At 37.8% G+C, this 19,053-nt stretch overlaps 1 protein-coding gene across 1 annotated transcript in view; it reads right to left on the minus strand.

The window, feature by feature from the left end:
* Positions 1–18,814, minus strand: part of LOC108673486 (angiopoietin-4) — an 88,088-nt gene extending 69,274 nt beyond the window's left edge. Inside the window, exon 1 of the mRNA XM_018161326.2 lies at positions 18,071–18,814. Within this exon, the coding sequence (XP_018016815.1) occupies positions 18,071–18,462 (392 nt within the window). The 5' untranslated portion in view covers positions 18,463–18,814. The remainder of the gene's footprint in view (positions 1–18,070) is intronic.
* Between the last annotated feature and the right edge of the window lie 239 nt (positions 18,815–19,053).

The raw sequence follows: 19,053 nt of genomic DNA on the forward strand, positions 1-19,053 counted from the left end.
ATGTGAAAGCCATGAGATGAAAGATTAAGAATTTGAAGGTTACTTTTACCCCATTTAACCAAGAAAATTGCGATGAAATTGGCAGCGGCCTGTTTTTATTACCAATTTGTTTCTACTTATTTCCTTTTGTTAGTATATTGCAGTCTCCATCTTATTTATATCGGATCCACACACTACATTAAAAACAATAAATGCATCGCTCATCGAACTTCACGTTATTAAGTACACGCGAATTCGGCAATTAGAATAAAATATTTCTATGAAGCTTAAGATAATACACTTTCTTGCGAGCCAACAATATTAAAAAAGATTGTTGAAAACAATAATACTAAAAAAAGATTGTTGGCTCGCAATTTTTTGAGAGCCAACAATATTAAAAAAAGTGGAGCATTTCATTAAAATTATTACGATTAAAAGATTCACACCATGATGATAAAATACATACATGATTACCACAGAATTTGTGCGTTTTCAGGGAATCCAATTTTTTCAGAAAACGAAAGTTTAGTTCCTGCCTTTGCGAAAAACAAACACAGATGTTTACGAAAAAGTAAATAATCGAGAACCATCTTATGCAAAAATTACCACAGATAGTTTTCTGGATAAAGATGAGGTTTTATTTGGTTCAATGAATATTGTCAACGCTTAATATAATAGAAGGAAGTTTAGCGGCGCGTATATGGTTAAAGTTTCGTTCACGCCACAAACTTTCTCTGGAAAGACTTCATGCACGACGCCAGCGCGCACCTGCGACCAGGCGTTCAACTTACACTCTCTTTAATGGTGTTGTGAAGCACCAAACATTGGCGTCAGCACACTCTCTTTAACGGTGTTGTGAAGCACCTAACAATGGCGTCAGCACACTCTTTTTAACGGTGTTGTGAAGCACCAAACATTGGCGTCAGAACACTCTCTTTAATGGTGTTGTGATGCACCAAACATTGGCGTCAGCACACTCTCTTTAACGGTGTTGTGAAGCACCAAACATTGGCGTCAGCACACTCTCTTTAATGGTGTTGTGAAGCACCAAACATTGGCGTCAGCACACTCTCTTTAATGGTGTTGTGAAGCACCAAATGATAAATTTAGCACACATTTTAATGGCGTTATAAAGCAACAAAACATTACTTTAAACAACAATTCTCGATTGTTTTATAAAGTACCAAAAAATAACTTAAGGGCACATTTTTAATGACGCTATAAAACGACAAACAATAAATTTAGCACACACTTTTCAATTGTTTTATGAAGCACAAAAAAATTAGCACACAATTTTAATGGCGTTATATAGCGCCAAAAATAAATGTAGCACATATCTTCAATGAGGCTGTAAAGCACAAAACAATAAATTTAGCACAAAAATTTTCAACTCATTTATAGAGCACCAAAAAATAAATTTAGCTCGCAATTTTGATGGTGCTATAAAACACCAAAAAATAATTTAGCACATACTTTCAATGGCACTATAAGGTACCAAAAATAACTTTAGCACACACTTTTCAATGATTTTATAGAGCATCAAAAAACAATTTTAGCATACACTCTCCAATTGTTTAATAAAGCACCAAAAATAATTTTAGCGCACACTTTCAATGGTTTTATAAAGCATCAAAAATAACGTTAGCACACACTTTCCAATTGCTTTATAAAGCATCAAAAAATAACTTAGCACACACTTTTCAAATATTTATAAAGCACCAAACATCTGCATCAGCCGTCCAAAGGTTCGAGGTTTTCACACTTCCAGTGTTTTAGACATTGAAAATATTAATTAAATTCTGGCAGATTCATCAATTTTTTTCACATCATTTTTCATGGCAAAATTTATCATACAAAGTTGATATTCGATGAAAAAAGCGACAAAACTACAATAAGGAACGTCGCGAAACAAAGGATCTTATTTTTATATTGACGGATTTATTAGACACGTTGCATGGTTGCGTCAAGCGCATGTTGATTAGCAACTCTGTGGATTTTATTCATGTTCAGAAATGATCGCGCAGTTTAGAAATTTTAATAAACACATTTTTGGTTATATTCCGAAATATTTCCCAAAATTAACTCGGAAAATAAGAGATAACATTCGGCAAAGAGTTTTCGAAGTTCAAAGAAAAACTAATTTTGACCCTTAATTAAAATTTCAAATTGCCCCTTTGCAGGTCCTTGATTCTAGTGGACTCATTGAAGGAAGGAAGGACACTTAGACACCGTTCACTTGCCCTTATTTAATTATGCCCCACTTGCCAATAATAATAAATAATTCAAATTTGAATTATTTATAGGTAATTAGAATTAATGATAAAAAGTGAGGGCAGATGCGGGCATAAATAGTTTACATATCCCTTCACATAAATACAATCAATAATGGCATCACAATTTCCCAGAGACACCAGGATTAAAGGTTTCTTATTACTCTAGGTTACATTCAAATTACTGTCGAAAGCGCACTGAGAGATACATAGATAGAATTAAAAAGATTCCTTCAGTTGAATTAGCAGTTCAGTCGTTCTCGGAAACCCGAAAACGGTAAATAAAATTTGGCTTAACGTTAATTCAAGGAACTGGGTAACTATACAATACTCGTAATACGGAACACTCTCTTTTCATTGAGCCTGTGTTGGACGAAGATCGTCTCGGAATCGTGGCATCTGCTTTGGATTGGAAAAATTGCCGGCAATTTATCGACGCGTGTTATCGGCTGGTCAGCGCCGCAGGTTTGACCAAGAGAAAGCCAGCCTTACTAATCGACGTTGTCTCGGAAAGGCTTTAAGTAAATAGGCTCAAATTCAACGGCCCAAACAACGGCAGGCTGGGAAGCAAGCATGTGTGCAGGCCGCAGCATCGAAAGTGCGGCTATGGCTTTCCCCGTTTCCAGAATGCCAGGGCTTACGCAGTCCAACTTGTGGTTTTAAAAACAAACCACAGCGTGTGACCCCGGACAGCTTTACCAACACTAGCGATTAAGTCTACAGCAATCGAAAACATTCACATGGACGAAAGCATTTAGCGATATAGACGTGAAAAATTTCTGCTTGCACTGAAAATTTCAAATGTAATTTTTTGCTCATAAGTTTTCAGTCCTGCCGGTTACGAACTCTTGTAATCAACATATGCTCTACTAGCTTTTACTTTCATTGAAGTGACTGCGTTGTTATCATCGTTCTGCAGCGCAATGTTCGTGAACATTCAGGAATGAAACTATCTGTTCACGCAGAACAACATAAATAAAACAGAAGTAGGTATATAAATGAATTCTGGCCTTCGCAAATGGTCGAATCGAAATTGGTAGAAAACCTTAAATATAAAACCGTAAAGATTGATTAAAAAATTTTTAGTTATTATATTTATTGATATGATTGCGAGGAAATGAAAGAAGTTGGAACGTGTTTTCACTTTCAATTGCATGGAATCAAAGAGTTATGGTGATGCTTTCCAATGACGATGCTTGGTATTGTAACGGTAATGGAGAAACCAAAGCTTGGACCTCATCAAAGGTTCATCTTATAGTTCACAATTTTGCATCCAACAAATGTATTGTGTCGGTTGTAGAAAATATTTCATTTGAAGCACATTATTAACAATTTCAATGAGAAAATGTTATGATCCACTTTGCTGAAATAAAATCTATTTTTGCGATACATTAGTCATTTTGAATTTTTTTTTTCGTTTAGGACAAAAACGGTTTGTCAAATTGTTTTAAATCTTTCAATTTTGAAAAACGGAGCAGATTCAAAGAAAATATTTGCACAGTTCGGAAAATAATAAGTTTTTCAATATCTTCCATCTCTTCAAACAATCCTCACGGGGAGCGAGCCTCAGTCGTTCAGGGCCCGTCTAAAACTTGAACTCAACGTTTCAGTCTCATCCTAATTGAATTGTTGAGTTTATTCGTGGTTTATCAGAGTAAAATGTTCACGTACGAAAGTTACGAGCGACGGCATGCGCTGGTCTCCTCTTTAACAAACTCCAGTCACATGCCTGCTCAGGGAACACGTCATCATGCACAGCACTTGATCACCTCAAACTCGAGATAAAGCATAAAGATTTTGACTTACATCACAAGGCTCTTAATGCACATCGTTGGCAAGGCCGAGGAGACGACAAAGGCACCTCTTCAAGATAGCAAAAAGCTGGAGTCTATCGCAGTGAGATACTCGCAACGTTTTTCAGAGCTTGCGTGCTTCATGTGAAAGTTGATCAAGAATAATAAACCTAGTCAAGTCTTAATGTATAACTGAGTAATAATGATGAGAGAATGATGCACTAATATTATATTATTAGACTATTTAGTCTGTTAAAAGTACTAATCGATCATCAGATGCATGAGGCAGAAAACCGACCATCTATTGCTTGGTGCTTGACTTGACCGTCTTGCTTGAACTCCTGTGAATTAAAGAGGGCTAAATTAATACATCTGTAATTTAATACATGCGAGCTGCCGAAACTAACGTAATCACGATATGGATTTAAAGTTAGGATCGTATAGAATCACAGGAGCATCTGGCGGATGTCCGGCATAGCAGTCATCCTTTTGTCGTCTTTTAATAAAAATATATTATGGCTGAATTGATCGTAGTTTTTTTGGAACAAATGAACACTTTCAATACAATTTAATCATTTTAATTTTCACTTTAATTTCCTCTCGTGAAGTAGCGAAGCCATCGTCAGTGCAAGCTGTGATGGTGAAGAGCTCGTTAGGAGCCCAGGTCGTGGTGTAGCAGGGAGGTATTTGGCCAAGTGTGATGTTGCTGTCATGCCAACTCAACGCATCGTACGTCTCCCATAGCGTACAAGGCTTGATACCGCCCGTGGAATATTCATCCTTCAATCACAGAGCAATTTGGTAATTTAGCTTTGACAGACGCGCGGCTTTCTAGCCAGTCCTGTCCGATGGATTGATCAATTAATCGCCTGCAGAACTGAAGGCTCATCTTTTCATTATCATTCCGAGTAGGCTTGGTATTCTTGCTTTCGCCAAACGTTCCCGCGCTATCAAAATATCGATGTCCAAAGCTTAATTAAACCGTACTCTTGCGAAAGTCGTTAAGTTTCGTGATGACAGATTCATCGATACTACCGACCAAAATTTGATATATACTAAACGGCAATCAAAACTTATAGAAATGATGATTAGTCAGGCACAACTTCAGTCTCCACTGTTAACAATTAAAGCTTATACTTCAACGTGTGCACAGAATTTCTGTGATTAGATAACTTGCCCGCAAAAGAAAAAGATTTTTGTTCGAATAGAATATTTGTGGGAAAGTCGATTATGATAGAAAAAATTAAAAGTGGCCAAAATACAACGAACATTCTGCCGGGAGAAGATCTATGCCTAATTTAGCTAACAGAGTGGATTGAATTTATCTTTATTAATGAAAATTGATAACATTTATTATGAGGGTGACAGTCATAGCGTGACATTTTAAATTGGGCAACATTTAGGGAATTAAGAACACTTCTGTTCGCTGATGAAATTTTATCGGAAAAGTCTAATAAACTTTAGTGTTGAGTTGTTATATAAAGAAGCTACAGTGCACTAAAATGTTTAGACAATTACAGTAACTATCAGTGGCAACATAAAAGAAAGTGAAGTCTTAATTGTTCAATCCAGCAGCAGACTTGTTTACATTCTCCGCTGAATTTTTCAGACGATGTGGAATGCAGACGATCAAGTAAATACAGTATTTAAAATTAAACCAAGATCATAAATTTTTGCATTATGTAAAATGCATTCAAAATAGTGACTTTTCGTTGGATTAAAAAGTACACTAATGGAATTATAATTATTAAAGAAAATAAAACAAAAATATCGATTCTAGATGTGTGATTTTTTACAACGAAACAGAGCATTGTGTGAACAAAAACATAGCGTGAACAGAGCATAGCCTGTTGATACTTTCCTGTATCAACAACAATATTCGGTAAACTTGCATAACCGTCGAAGAAGAGCGAAGAGCACGACTATGCGCTATATAATAGTACTTTAGTTACGATGGAAGAAATATACTATGCTCTTAAAGGAATTTATAAGAGATCCGTAAGTGATCATACACCTCTCTTCTATTCAAAAGCAGTGATATACAATAATTTCATTTACAAAAGCAGTGTATATTAAATCTCCAGCCCGTTAGTAAAATCTTCGCTCTAATACTTTCACGGCAGGAAAAATGAGACCTCGCATTTACGATATCAGAATACGTACTTTGCATCGGAATGAGAACTCATCCTCAAATTGGTACGGACTACTTAAGCTCTACGATTTGTAGCCGAGTTTGATTGTTAAATTTTACACAGATATTATTCGAGCCATATAATTCACCGGTGCGCTATGATTGGTCAAGTTATTTCATCCGGATAATTGCAGCAAAGAGGTCGATATGCGGCAGCCGTTGCTAACATAAAATTAAGCGTGTCGGCGGTATAAAACGGAGCGTGATCTGTACACGACGTGTACACTGTACACGTCGTGTGCTGGGCCTTCCAAATAGACAAGCCAACTCTTAACGTCAGCGACTGCCGAGTTCTTAGCAACACTGCCAGCCCTACCGTACTTCTGCATTCTCTTTGCAGGCGCTGCACACTCAACATGCAATGCAACTTTTGTAAGGAGTCCCTTGCTCTTTGTAGCCACGCTTATGTTTCTGGCAGGTGCTGCCTGCTAGTGACCGACACTGCATATCCTTTGCCGGAACCACCGATGTCTTTGCCGACTTTGGGTCTCGACAACCGCTGCTGCATTCTTGCATTCTTGTTGCCGACATGACAGACTCCATGACTGCGCTGCACACTCTGTGTCGGTCAGAGTTGACGGTAAGCCATGTATTTTGACAAGGAAAATTCTTCCCTGCCGCAAGTACCTGGATTTAATTTTATTTAACTTGTAATGAACTTTGAAACATTCATGTTCGAATAATTACATAAGTGATATCACAGTCGATCACTGGTGCCCGTGCACTAACCTTGCTTCAGCAGTGAATCATTTAAACGGTGAAAAATTGTGCTTCAATTAGCTCGCAGAAAAAGCAAACTCACGGAAACTATAACTTTCTACAGTGCAATTATCAAAATACATATTAAATTAACATGTGATTCATATATGTCATGGGACGAAAAACATAAACCCTTATAGTCTCACAAATGTTATATATTGCCACCTATAAAATTAATGAAGTTGAGCCATACGGCATTTGAGACGTGAATTACTCATACTGGGGAGCGAATATTACTTTTCTCCGCAGAGATCGCACAAAAAGTTCATTGAATTTCAGCGATTTGTGAAGCGCCTGGAGTGCACTTCGCTGTTCAGGCAGATGACTGACCAGATACGCAAACTGAAGAGAAAGTTATGCATTGCTCGGTAGGCTCGTGAAGATCTTCAAAGGTGAATTTGATTTTTTAGGAGGCTTTATTGAACAACTTCCAAACAAAAAGAAACTCTAGTCACGGAACAAGTTTATGATGAGCATATCAGGTATAGAAAGTTTTTGGCTCATTTGGCTTGCTGAAGATTGTGTTCCAATTTAAAGTTACTAGAAACTGATTTGCCGGTTATTATGGCTCAGCTGAAATTTCATATTAATCAACTTTCAAAGGTTCTAATGATGGGTTATGACACATGTTGAGTATATGGTATATTACCAGTGAATTACCCTTTTCATATATAATCTTTAACGTAAATCTAAAACTGTGCTAGTGTTTCACAAAATTTTCCAGCTTGCCTTAGATCGAGCGTTGCAACATTTCTTGAGACTTGAGTGAAAATTTCAGCAAGTCAAACTCCCAATAACGTTCGTCAATATCTACATTATAATGTTATACATCTTCAGGAAGAAATTTATGCTGAATGCATTTTAACCTGCTGGGTGTAGTGCAAAGATGCATTTCACCCATGTGATTACTAAAACTAAAAATTTTCAAAATGGCAACAAAAATTGGGCAAACATAAAAATGCTTCCGAAAACACATCTGAGCGCTTGTTTGGCAGTTGTTGGAACCCATTAACCTTGAATAGAAATTAGTAAGCACCAACTGGTCAGTCTGGCGTTGCACGGTTTAGATTTTAATTGCAATTTGCGATTCCCGTTATTCGATCTGAATCCTGACATCACAAATCGGTCGAGCTGAACCCATCATCCCGTATTTAGTTAGTAACTTTGAAACAAAAGTATCTTAATTAACGAAAGAATTATCCAAACTTACATTTAGCACTGAAATCACAACGAAGTTACATTTTTTAAACCATTAAAATTTCTTTACTTTTTATTATAATTTTTACGTGTCAAATATTAGGAATCACATAGAATTTATTTCATCTAGCTTTTCTTCACTTCTTTCAATGCCATATGTATCATTATAATATATATTATTTGGTTATTTACTTCTTGAGTATCGCAACATTACTGAACTGGAAGTATTGTATATAAGTTTTGCCTCTGGCGACGCGAATGCTTTGGTAGACTGGGTTAATTTGTGCATTTCCCGCATGAAGACCGCATTATTTGCTTTAGTAAAAATCTAATGCTGCAGTTGAATATAAAATGTTTGTTAGCAAACTAAAGTCAGGTGGTAATGCGTTTCTTCACGGAAAAATCGAATTTGGATGCATTATCGACGGTAATTTTGTGCTGGGTTCAAAAATTGATTTAGATTAATTCATTTAAAAATCTAGTGTTTGTAAAAAGAGTAATTTATTTGATCTGCTCTTCTCGTTTATGTTTCAACTTCTACAAAAATGGCTCGCAAGAAAAGTGTGATAAAAAATTTATACGGCAATATAGATTGCAAGATAATCGGATGTTTCTATAATCCATCAATTATGTTCGGTACATCATTGAACACTGCAGCGATAGAAGTTTTGATAATTATCAGCTAATTTTCATAAATACATAAGTGTATAAACTGGGAGGAAAAATGGTTACAGAAATACGCGACGGGCTATCATGTGATCAAAAGCAGGAGGATGTTAGAGGTCGCACCAGGGAGAGAGAGGCCCGGCAACTGCAGACCGCGACACTTTAACATGAAAGTAGACCAGCCTTCTTTGGGGCCTGGGCTCCTGGCCGACGCTGGGCCAACTGTTGTCTTGATCGTCGTCACATGCATTAATTTAGCATAAAGTCTTATGGCATGTCCAGCTGTTGGCTTGATCCAATGCATTAATTTAGCATCAAGTCTTATGTCATGTCCATCTGTTGGCTTGATCCAATGCATTAATTTAGCATCAAGTCTTATGGCATGTCCATCTGTTGGCTTGATCCAATGCATTAATTTAGCATCAAGTCTTATGGCATGTCCAGCTGTTGGCTTGATCTAATGCATTAATTTATTTGATCAATTCAATTTTGAGCTTGTTTATTTTAAAAAGGACATATGCATTATTTCATTGAAGGTACTGTCCTAAACTTCCAACACCTTCCATATCATTATGATGACACAACTAGTATATATGAATTTAGCCCGCCGTTGCAGTTGTTTTGATAAACACATACTGTTGCAAAGTTTCAAAATCACTTTGCTTATGATTAATGGTGCAAAATTTGATCTAATAATTCAGAAGAATGGATAATATTTTCAATTCTATACTGAATTAAAATATAAGGTAAATCTGAATTACGAGGTAAATTCTAATTACGAACAAAAAATTCTTACTCCTCGTAAAACTTCAATTACTTCATTAAAGACGCCTGAATGTATTATTAGTCTGTTATTAGATGCCCGGAAGTCCAACATAGTCGTTAGAAATATAATATACACAGACCATAACATAAAAGATTAAATCTTTCATGGTCCTTGAACAAGCAGTAAAGTTAGAACCTCACGATGCAGGTTGCGAGGATGGAGTGTATGTAGCGACGTTGTCATTCAGAAATGTCGGAGATGATTTACGGCAAAGAAATTAAATAACAAAATATTAATATTGTTAGGGACTCCACCGATATGACTTCCCACCGATATGACTTGTTTTGACTCGATATGACTTGTTCCCACCGATATGACTTGTCAATACATGTTTTCTTATTTTTCATTGTTGCGTAATCCACCACAGAGGTACGTGGTTGCATTAGTTCTGGTAATATTTTTGATTATAATGGGCGTGTAAATTCAGTGATGCTTCAGTAATTGTCGTTTATTTATAGATAAAAAATGTGTATGTGTAATTTATTCATGTGTGTAGTGTTCGGTTCCATATTCAGTCTTTAACTAATTATTACTAGTCCTAAGTTAGGTTTGTTTTTACATTTCAGAAAGACTCCGAAGGCTGAATTCGAATCTTGAGTCGAAAGTTAGAACATGAGTTAAAGGAAAGACACGGTTTATTTATATTTTGATCTCTTGTATTTATCGTTTATTTATCATAGATATCATTATCATTTTATTCATCTTTTATTTGTCACTAAACAAGCGACAATATTCTGGATTATGATCGACATTTCCGCTTGACGATTGCGATTTGCTCTTCCGCCACTATGTCTAATTTAGGAGGCGTTACAGAGAAAAAATGCTCATATGTAACTTGCATATTCACGGCTCTTGTTAGAGCACATCGTTTCTGCACTGCACTGAATGTTCACATTAATGTATCTATTCACGTTCGCATTTATGTATGTATGTATTCACATTCTCTAGCAGATGCCTGCAATGATATAATTAGTTTATACTTAACATAATTAGTCTTCAGAGGAAGAAATGCAACATTTAGAGTCTCAGATGCTCTCTCGCTTCACAGGTCTCGGTTACAACTATTATACTCAGCAGGCAGAATCTATTCCCTGCAAACAACTTTATTAATAGCCGATCACGCGCATACAATAATGTGCATATTACGCATTCATAAAACAATTTATCCAATAGAAGAAGGTTTCATAAAGTATACAACTTATGTGATACTTGTAATTGTTCATTTGCATGCTGTATCGGATGCATTACAGCAACGAAGCTGCACCTCGAGGAGCCTCCAGCGTCTCTAATTCAAATCGAATGTTTCAGGTTAAGATAACCACTTATGTTGATTTTTAACAGAAATTATTACCTTTGTTTCGTGAAATAAATAATCTTCCATTGTAGGATGTTTTTTGACCTCGACATCAATTGATGATAGATTATTGTTCAAAAATAGTTTCATTCATGTATAATTTATTATCTTCAAAACCCCAATTAACTACTTACGGGTTCAATTAGCTTGTATCGTTGCAAGCGTAATCTCCTATTATCACCTTTTGATCGGATTAATTGTAAAACTTTTGAGATTAATGGAGACTGATATAGTTTAAAATGCCGCACGTTTTCTGTAAATATTGTTCCATCTTGTAAATATTGTGTAATAATGGGTAATCATGTTGTTGTTCTGTCACTGAAAACAAAATGCATTTCGGAGTAAAAAGAAAAAAAAGTTTCAACATGTTTGCCGGTTTTCAATGACGGAAAAGTTTGGCTATTTCAAATGTCAATGTGCAGAGTGAACCTCTTTAAACTTGATTATTGATAAGAATGTTCGTTGTCGTGGAATGAGGTCATTAGTGACAGTCAAACTCTAGTGCTCAAAACATGGATTCGGGCAACGTTATTTCGTACTGTAAGAGTGTAATGTGTATAGGTCATTGGTAACACTAAAAGTGCACGTGCGAAAACTAGTCGATTGGGCGATATGACCAATCGCCCTCCGCGTCAGTAAAAGCCAACAATACGATCTGAATGTTACATTGGGTAGGCTTCTTATATTTTTAGAATCGACCACCAGCTAGATCTCATAAAAGTTCTAATATGACAGAAGTGAGTTCAAAAATTAATCACATGTTTGCTCTAAAAAGTCAACGGTGCAGGTAACCTCTCGATAGCAAAAATTCCTTGAAGCTAAGTCACCAGCGTAGGAAGTGACGCCTCACTTTGTAGCCTTTTACCGGTTATCGCAAGTGGCAGGCAGACACGGCTTGGAACTTAAAGCGCGGCCGAACCTTTGGCACCGACAACGAAGAGTCTCTGCAAGTGGCCGGTCCTCTGAACGAGAACAACCTTCAACATGTCCAGCCTGGGCACGTCACCTTTGAATGCAACCAACGGCAAGAGTGTGGCTGTGAGCAAAGCAATGCTTTTCTATAGATTATAGCTAGCACCGTGAGCTACATCTTGTGAAAGTCTCCCTGCACTCATATGCCCGACCATTGCTGATTCTATGCATGGCAACGCAGTCGTGCTTGATACTCAATAAGAATTATAATTGCCTGTAATATTAATAACGTATATTTGTTTCTTGTTGATATGCTTATTTGTTGTAATTACTTATTTTGCTGGTCATTCTTGCGAAAGTTTAATTGTTGTATAACTCCACATTAAGTGCCAATAAATTCTTTTGCGTAATAAGCCTTTGTTTTGCAGTGAATTCGGTTCCAAAATTTGCAGCTAGAACCAGTTTTTTGATGCATTTGGAAGCCAATGCATGAGACTTGACAGTAGACTGCTCTCCCCACTCTTCCAGAGGGTCACTCACCCCACTCGCATGCTCCTCGAGAATGCAGCAGCACTCTCACTCTCACCCAGTCATTCATAGCTCCATAGAAGCTCTCCTCCCTCAGAACTTGAAGCCTTAGGCGCTTCCAGTTCTCAGTCTCGTCTGGCTGGAAGATGAGCGGCGAACATTCATCGGTCGCGATTGAATGCGAGATTCTGAGCTCAGTAAAGTAATACAAATTTTCAAAATCGAAACCGTTGCCCCAATACATGAACGACCCGCGAGGTCTTCGTCTGTAATCGACAAATTATATCCAAAAATTAGAATACCTTTAGGTATCGGCATTTGAGAGTTTCGAGAAGTGACTGAGAAAACAAGCATTTCGTTATAAAGGCTAAAAAATGCACTAAACGAATATTTAAAACCACATGTAAGAAATAATTGTGCAGATATGTAATCATTACCCCTGTGAAACTACCCGAAAAGATATCTCTGAGGCATGGGCGGCGAGTTCTGGTGTGTTAAGATGCATCAAACTCGATGAGACGTTCTTATGGCTCAGTGATTATGAGGTAGAGCGAGCGGCAGCAAATATATTCCATCATCAAAGAGCCTCGGCCGCCTTCACACAAATCCCAACGTACGACCAACGTCAAAATTGTTCGCCTAATTTGCACCAAGACGTAATGTTAACAACGTACGGCTGTCTTCTTATTAACTTGAGTTCGATTTGCAACAACAGAAGCGGGTAAAAATTTGCTTCACTTCAGATTCCATTTTGAACAATCACACCATTACTGCCAAAGATTTAAGGCCTCGTTATTTTTGCCCCGTTTGAAAATAAACCATCATCCTCTGCTGTTGTTGATGTTGGGCTGTAGCGAGCACCTATTGGTAAATAATTAAAACAGTAAAATCAATTAGCTATCATTCTGCGTTCGAGAAAGAAATGATTGTGGAAAATTGCAACAAAATTAGTAGGAACGAATGAATGCCTAAAATTTTATGCATTTAAACAATTTAGGCACGAGGGAATATCCGCGACCGCATGTTAATAACAAACCAGTCAGTCGAAATAATTTTGCGAAGAACCAGCATTTAATCCACGTTATTTTTAATGTTATGAACAGTTCATCTGAAGTACCCAATCAACCATTGGGATCCGAAGCAATCATGATGTATAGCAGCCAATAAATAATTATTATCATATAATTTTCACATTTCAGATTACGAATGTTAATTATAGCATAGAGCTTGGGCGACATGTCGGTGGCTAGTTTGAGGCATGGAATCAAGAGTTGCGTCAGATGTTGGCTGCTCATAAAATGGATCGATGGTCTTTTGGAAAAACGCAGGTGCCTTGAGGCTCGTCGAGTCTGGCAACAGCAATGCAGGCTAACTCGCGCGGCGTCTGGCTTGTCTACAAGATGTGATGTAAAGAAGCCCCAGAGAAATGTTTGGGAGGCCAAAGAAAAAAGTGGCCGAGTCGAGTTGAGGCTCAGCAGCCTTTTTATGCCTCAATAAATATTACGGCCGACCAGGGCTGCAGGTCGAACCAACATGAACGCTTTGCTAAGATGAAAGGCTTACGTTAGATGTGGTCTGCATTGGGCCGGCCACACCAGATCACGGGATTATCGATCTAAATATATTTCAAAAGACTAATTCGAAATTCATCTTTGATTTAGGAGGGCAGGGTATTTATTGCAAAAATTATACAGATTTGTGAAAAGTGTTGTAAAAAATGTGAAAATTGAATAATAGATTTGCATTCCTTTCCATTGCGGATTGACTACGAACATAAGATAAAAATTGTATTATCCTACATTTTAGGGATGATTCTGATGAGTTGAAGTTCAATCTTATAAGAGCAACCTTGCAAAATAGATCGACATACCGTAGATGATTGGGCTAAAATAACCAGCTTGGGCATAATCATTTGACGCTTAAATGCCTTTACGTGAGAATTACCAATGCGGTCTTTACGCGTGCATGAAGTCGCCAAGGCAGCAGGTATATGGAACTTTAATTATTATTGCTGCTCATTGATGTACATCTGTCAAAGTAATATCGCCTCTAATATGATTGCTTCATTCAGCGCCTTGCGATTGCGTGTCAGGATTATCAGATACTTGGAGATATGTGTTCAAATGCAATAATTTTAAATAATCCGTGCAATTCAACTGCAATCATTTGAACACATCATATTAAACCGAGAGACTCCACATAGCTGGCCGTACCAGACTCGTCTTGTGCTGCCTGCAGACAATAACCTGTTATGAAAGAGCGGTCGCAGGAGTCTACGTCGCGCCCAGTCGCTCGAATGCATCGCCGCGAGCTGTGTGGCTATACAAGAGGTGGCTATACACTGCAAAAGAGGTGGCTATACACTACACAGTAGGTGGCTATACACTACACAAGAGGTGGCTATACACTACACAAGCGGTGGCTATACACTACACAAGAGGTGGCTATAAATTACACAAGCCGTGGATATACACTACACAAGCGGTGGTTATACACTACACAAGCGGTGGCTATACACTACACAAGCGGTGGCTATACACTGCACAAGCTGTGGCTATACACTACACAAGCTGTGGCTATACACTGCACAAGCGGTGGTTATACACTGCACAAGCTGTGGCTATACACTACACAAGCGGTGGCTATACACTACACAAGCGGTGGTTATACACTACACAAGCGGTGGCTATTCACTACACAGGTTGTGTGGTTTGGCCGCGAGCTGCATGGCTACACAAGAGGTGGCTCTTCACCACACAAGCTGTGTGGTGAGACCTTTCGATGTGGCTACACAAGCGGTGGCTATACGCAATACACAGGTTGTGTGGTTTAGACTCGAGCTGTATGGCTACAAGAGAGGTAGCTTATTCAGGGTGCGTAGATGTGGCTATATATTCACTACGCAGGAGACGTTACATGCTATTTATTTGCGCAAATTGCGAAAACGTGAACAGCGCAGAAACGTTTAATTGGGAAAATTTTGAAATGGTGTTAGCGTTCAATAAATGAATTAAAGCTGGGATCATTTCTTTCTCAGCATTGAGGTTCCCAATGCCTGCTAACGGAAGACAGACATGACGTCTTATATACATATAGAAGAACAGCAAAACCGACGCATCACGCGTTAAATTCTTCCGATAAACTAATTGCAAATTTTGCTATTATTACTGTCATGTTAACGGAAAGAGTATTTGGCATCACGCTTACGTGTGTGTTATTTTATCGAGACTTGATTGTTATGTTCAACGATGTACCAATTAACGCGTTCCCGTCACGATGATTTCTCAGTTCAATTAATTCAGACCGGTGCAAAATAGTGAGGCAAATCTAAAATTGGCTCAATTTCACTGAAAATGTGGGACTCTAGCATCGAATATTTCATTTGAAAGTAATTCATTACTGCTGTTGATTATGTAGGGAATAATTTTTCAACTTTGCAAAAAGTGGTACACTGTACGCTTAATTTTAAGTGTGTTGCATTTTGATTTAAGTTGTAGTTTTAGGAGCAGTAAACTATCCAAATCTGACAAGCTTCGGATTATTAATTGTTTTACATTTTAGAACGAGAGCTGTAAAGGACAAAAGAATTGCAAATTTCTGTAAATTATTGCTTCGGATGATAAATTCTTAATGCAGGTATAAACCGACAGTTTTTCAGTGCAAGTTTCAATAATTCTTACGCTAATCACTACTCTTTCGTTTTCACACTCTAAACTTGCCTCAAGTGTAGATCGTGTAAGATTCAGTTTAATATTTAACCTTCTTCTCCAAAAACCAGCGATAAACTCTTCGTTTGCCTGTTTCGTAATATGTGGCTTGGATAAAAATCAATTGTGATGCAATCATGCGCAGTCACTTAGATCATCGAACCTATTTGTCAGGCAAACCTCCACCTCCCGTTGTGAAGAAATTTATTGATAAAACATTGTGAGCTTGGGAGGATCAAACACTCTCCGCTTCCTCTGTAAATAAGTGGACCGATTTGTTTTTCTTATAATAAGCTCGCTATACAAAGCCCATTTCCATATCCCATATTGTTCTATGATGAATTATCGATCTAACATCTTTTAGACATAGATCTAAAAAAGGAGCAGAACACTATTAAATCATTGTCCTCACATGTAATGTTGACACTACATTCTCAGGCTTGGCAGGCTAGGCCCAGACGTATAGTCTGAGCAAACACTTTCCTTAGACTCAATAATCGGCAGGAGAAATCAGCGGAGAAATGCCCTGCGGCATAAGGGTATAGCTCTTCGGCCTGGCAATAACGAGGTTTGTGCGAGCACTCAGTTCAACATTCAGCGAATTGAACTGGAAATGAAATATAGCGCACTTCAGGGTCTAATACGTAACCGAGCAACTTGATTTACAACTCGCGCTCAAATAACAATTTGGAAAATATATCGCTTGGTCCTTATGGTCGAGAATGAATGACGGAGCCATAAACTTGGTTACAGTTGTGTTTGATAACGTTTTATTAATGCTGCATAATCTACTGAGTAATGAAAAGTATAAACGAAAACCTACCAAATAAATTTGTAGTTGAAAACCAGCATAATTCAAACATTGATAACAGAAGGAAAATATTTTTTATATGGAAATCAAATTTTTTATTATCGGGATTTATCGATCTTTGTAATTTTTAATAGATATTTTTCTTCGGTTTTTTCATAGTTTATAACAAGCAACTAAACTCTGTTATCATGACTGTTGTCATCTTCCGAGCAGGAAAATGTACATGGGCGTCGTCTTATTCAAGGGAAACCTCATACACAAGGCACAGAAGTTCCTCAAGTATAGAAAGATTGCAAAACAACAATTGTTGTTCAGAATATATAATTTTCCACCCGAAAGGAACCTAATGAGGCCGCGAGCTCTAATTCGCTGGTCGGTCGTCCCATTGGTTCCGAGAACCGCAGCGATGGAGGATCAAAACTTGGTGGCTGGCTCGTGTTGTTGCTGAGTTACACTGAGTCTGGGTCTAGTTACACTGAGCCTGAGTCTTGTTACACCGAGCCTTATATATAGTATAGTTACACTGAGCTCGAGTCTAGTTACACCGAGCCTGGGTTTAATTAAATTGAGGCTGATCCTGATTCCAATTAAAAAAGGTTAATCATTCCGTAAACCGGTGAATAATTCTAATTCTATCCACTTCAGTAGATAATGACCAGTTAAACAAAAAATTATGGCTGTTATTTTTATACAATTCCTATAACAATGACGCAAAAATCCGAAAGAAAAACGGAACATGTTGAGATTTTAGTTCCTCAGCTCTGACACGGGTCTCACTTGTGGCAAATAAGCTGAGCTGCTGACCCATCGGAGTAACTACTTCACCAGAAGTAGGAAAGTAAGTAACCACATTTTATCGTCACTGATTAATTGCTATCACGGCCAATCTTGAATGTAAACCATTCAGTAGCGAACTTACAGTATATGCATTATAGCCGCTGTGAATCGAATAATACCTGGAATACAAATATACGTAACTTACAACGGCAGTCTCATAAATTCAAGACTCTCATATGATGCCATTGCAGAAGTGAAAAGGTTCACTGCGATATTGTAACATAATCGAGCTTCTCTTACCTTTCAGTCTGTCGCTTGACCCTGCTCACTGCCTCGCTCAATTCCTCGTCGCTAAGTCGTGAGTGTCGATTTGAAGTCGTTGTCGTCGCGGAGCGAGTCGTCCTCGAAGTCGATGCCCCATCGTCGTATTTATCACTGTCATCATTACTGTTTAGGTGTTTAATCACATCCAAGTTATAATTTGGCTCATGACCGAGCTGCTCCCTCGCCCGGTCTTCTTCTGACCAGTGCCAGTTTTCAGCTTTTGTGTCAAAGTTAACATGGTTTCTCACGGAATTTGTTGCACTCACGTTCGGTGCATGAAGCAAAAACACTGTTATGAGCCTCACTAGGGCAGTTTTCAAGCGCCACTTTGCATCAGAAGGATGATTTGAAAATGTGCACGGCCACATGATGCAGCTGAATACTCATTCAGGCACATTCGAGTTCACACTACCAATTGTACACCGAATTGTCACCTTTTCAAACATTGGGACACTCTGGGAATAATGTTATACATGAAATTTCAGACAAGAATCTTATCCCAGTGGATCAAGTCTGTCATTATATCTGTTTACTGACATTTTTGTAGGATTTGAAAGAACTGCACAGTCATAATCTACTATCGAGGTTCGTTCGTTGAATCACTGCGCAAATAAAATGTTGACGGAATGAATCACTAGAGATGTTGAGCACATGCCCTACATTCTCACGAAGTATACATAAAGCAATTATTGTAATGTAAAAAGAAGTTCTACGCATCTGTCAAAAAATTCTGAAGTTAATGAAGAAATTTCCTGTTATTGGGATTAGTCGAATCAATTGAACATTTTTTTTGCGAAGAAGATTCTAGTTTTGGACTTTATCTTTAATACTAATTTATAATGTTATCAAATGCGAAGAACAATTTCGTACAGGTGTACCGAAAGTATTGATCTGCGTCTAAAACTTGTTGCGAAGCATGCAATGTGAAATAACACCGAAATATAGAGACTACTTTCGGG

Source organism: Hyalella azteca, unplaced genomic scaffold (genome assembly GCF_000764305.2).
Source record: "Hyalella azteca isolate HAZT.00-mixed unplaced genomic scaffold, Hazt_2.0.2 contig6336, whole genome shotgun sequence".
NCBI classification, from domain to species: Eukaryota; Metazoa; Arthropoda; class Malacostraca; order Amphipoda; family Hyalellidae; genus Hyalella; species Hyalella azteca.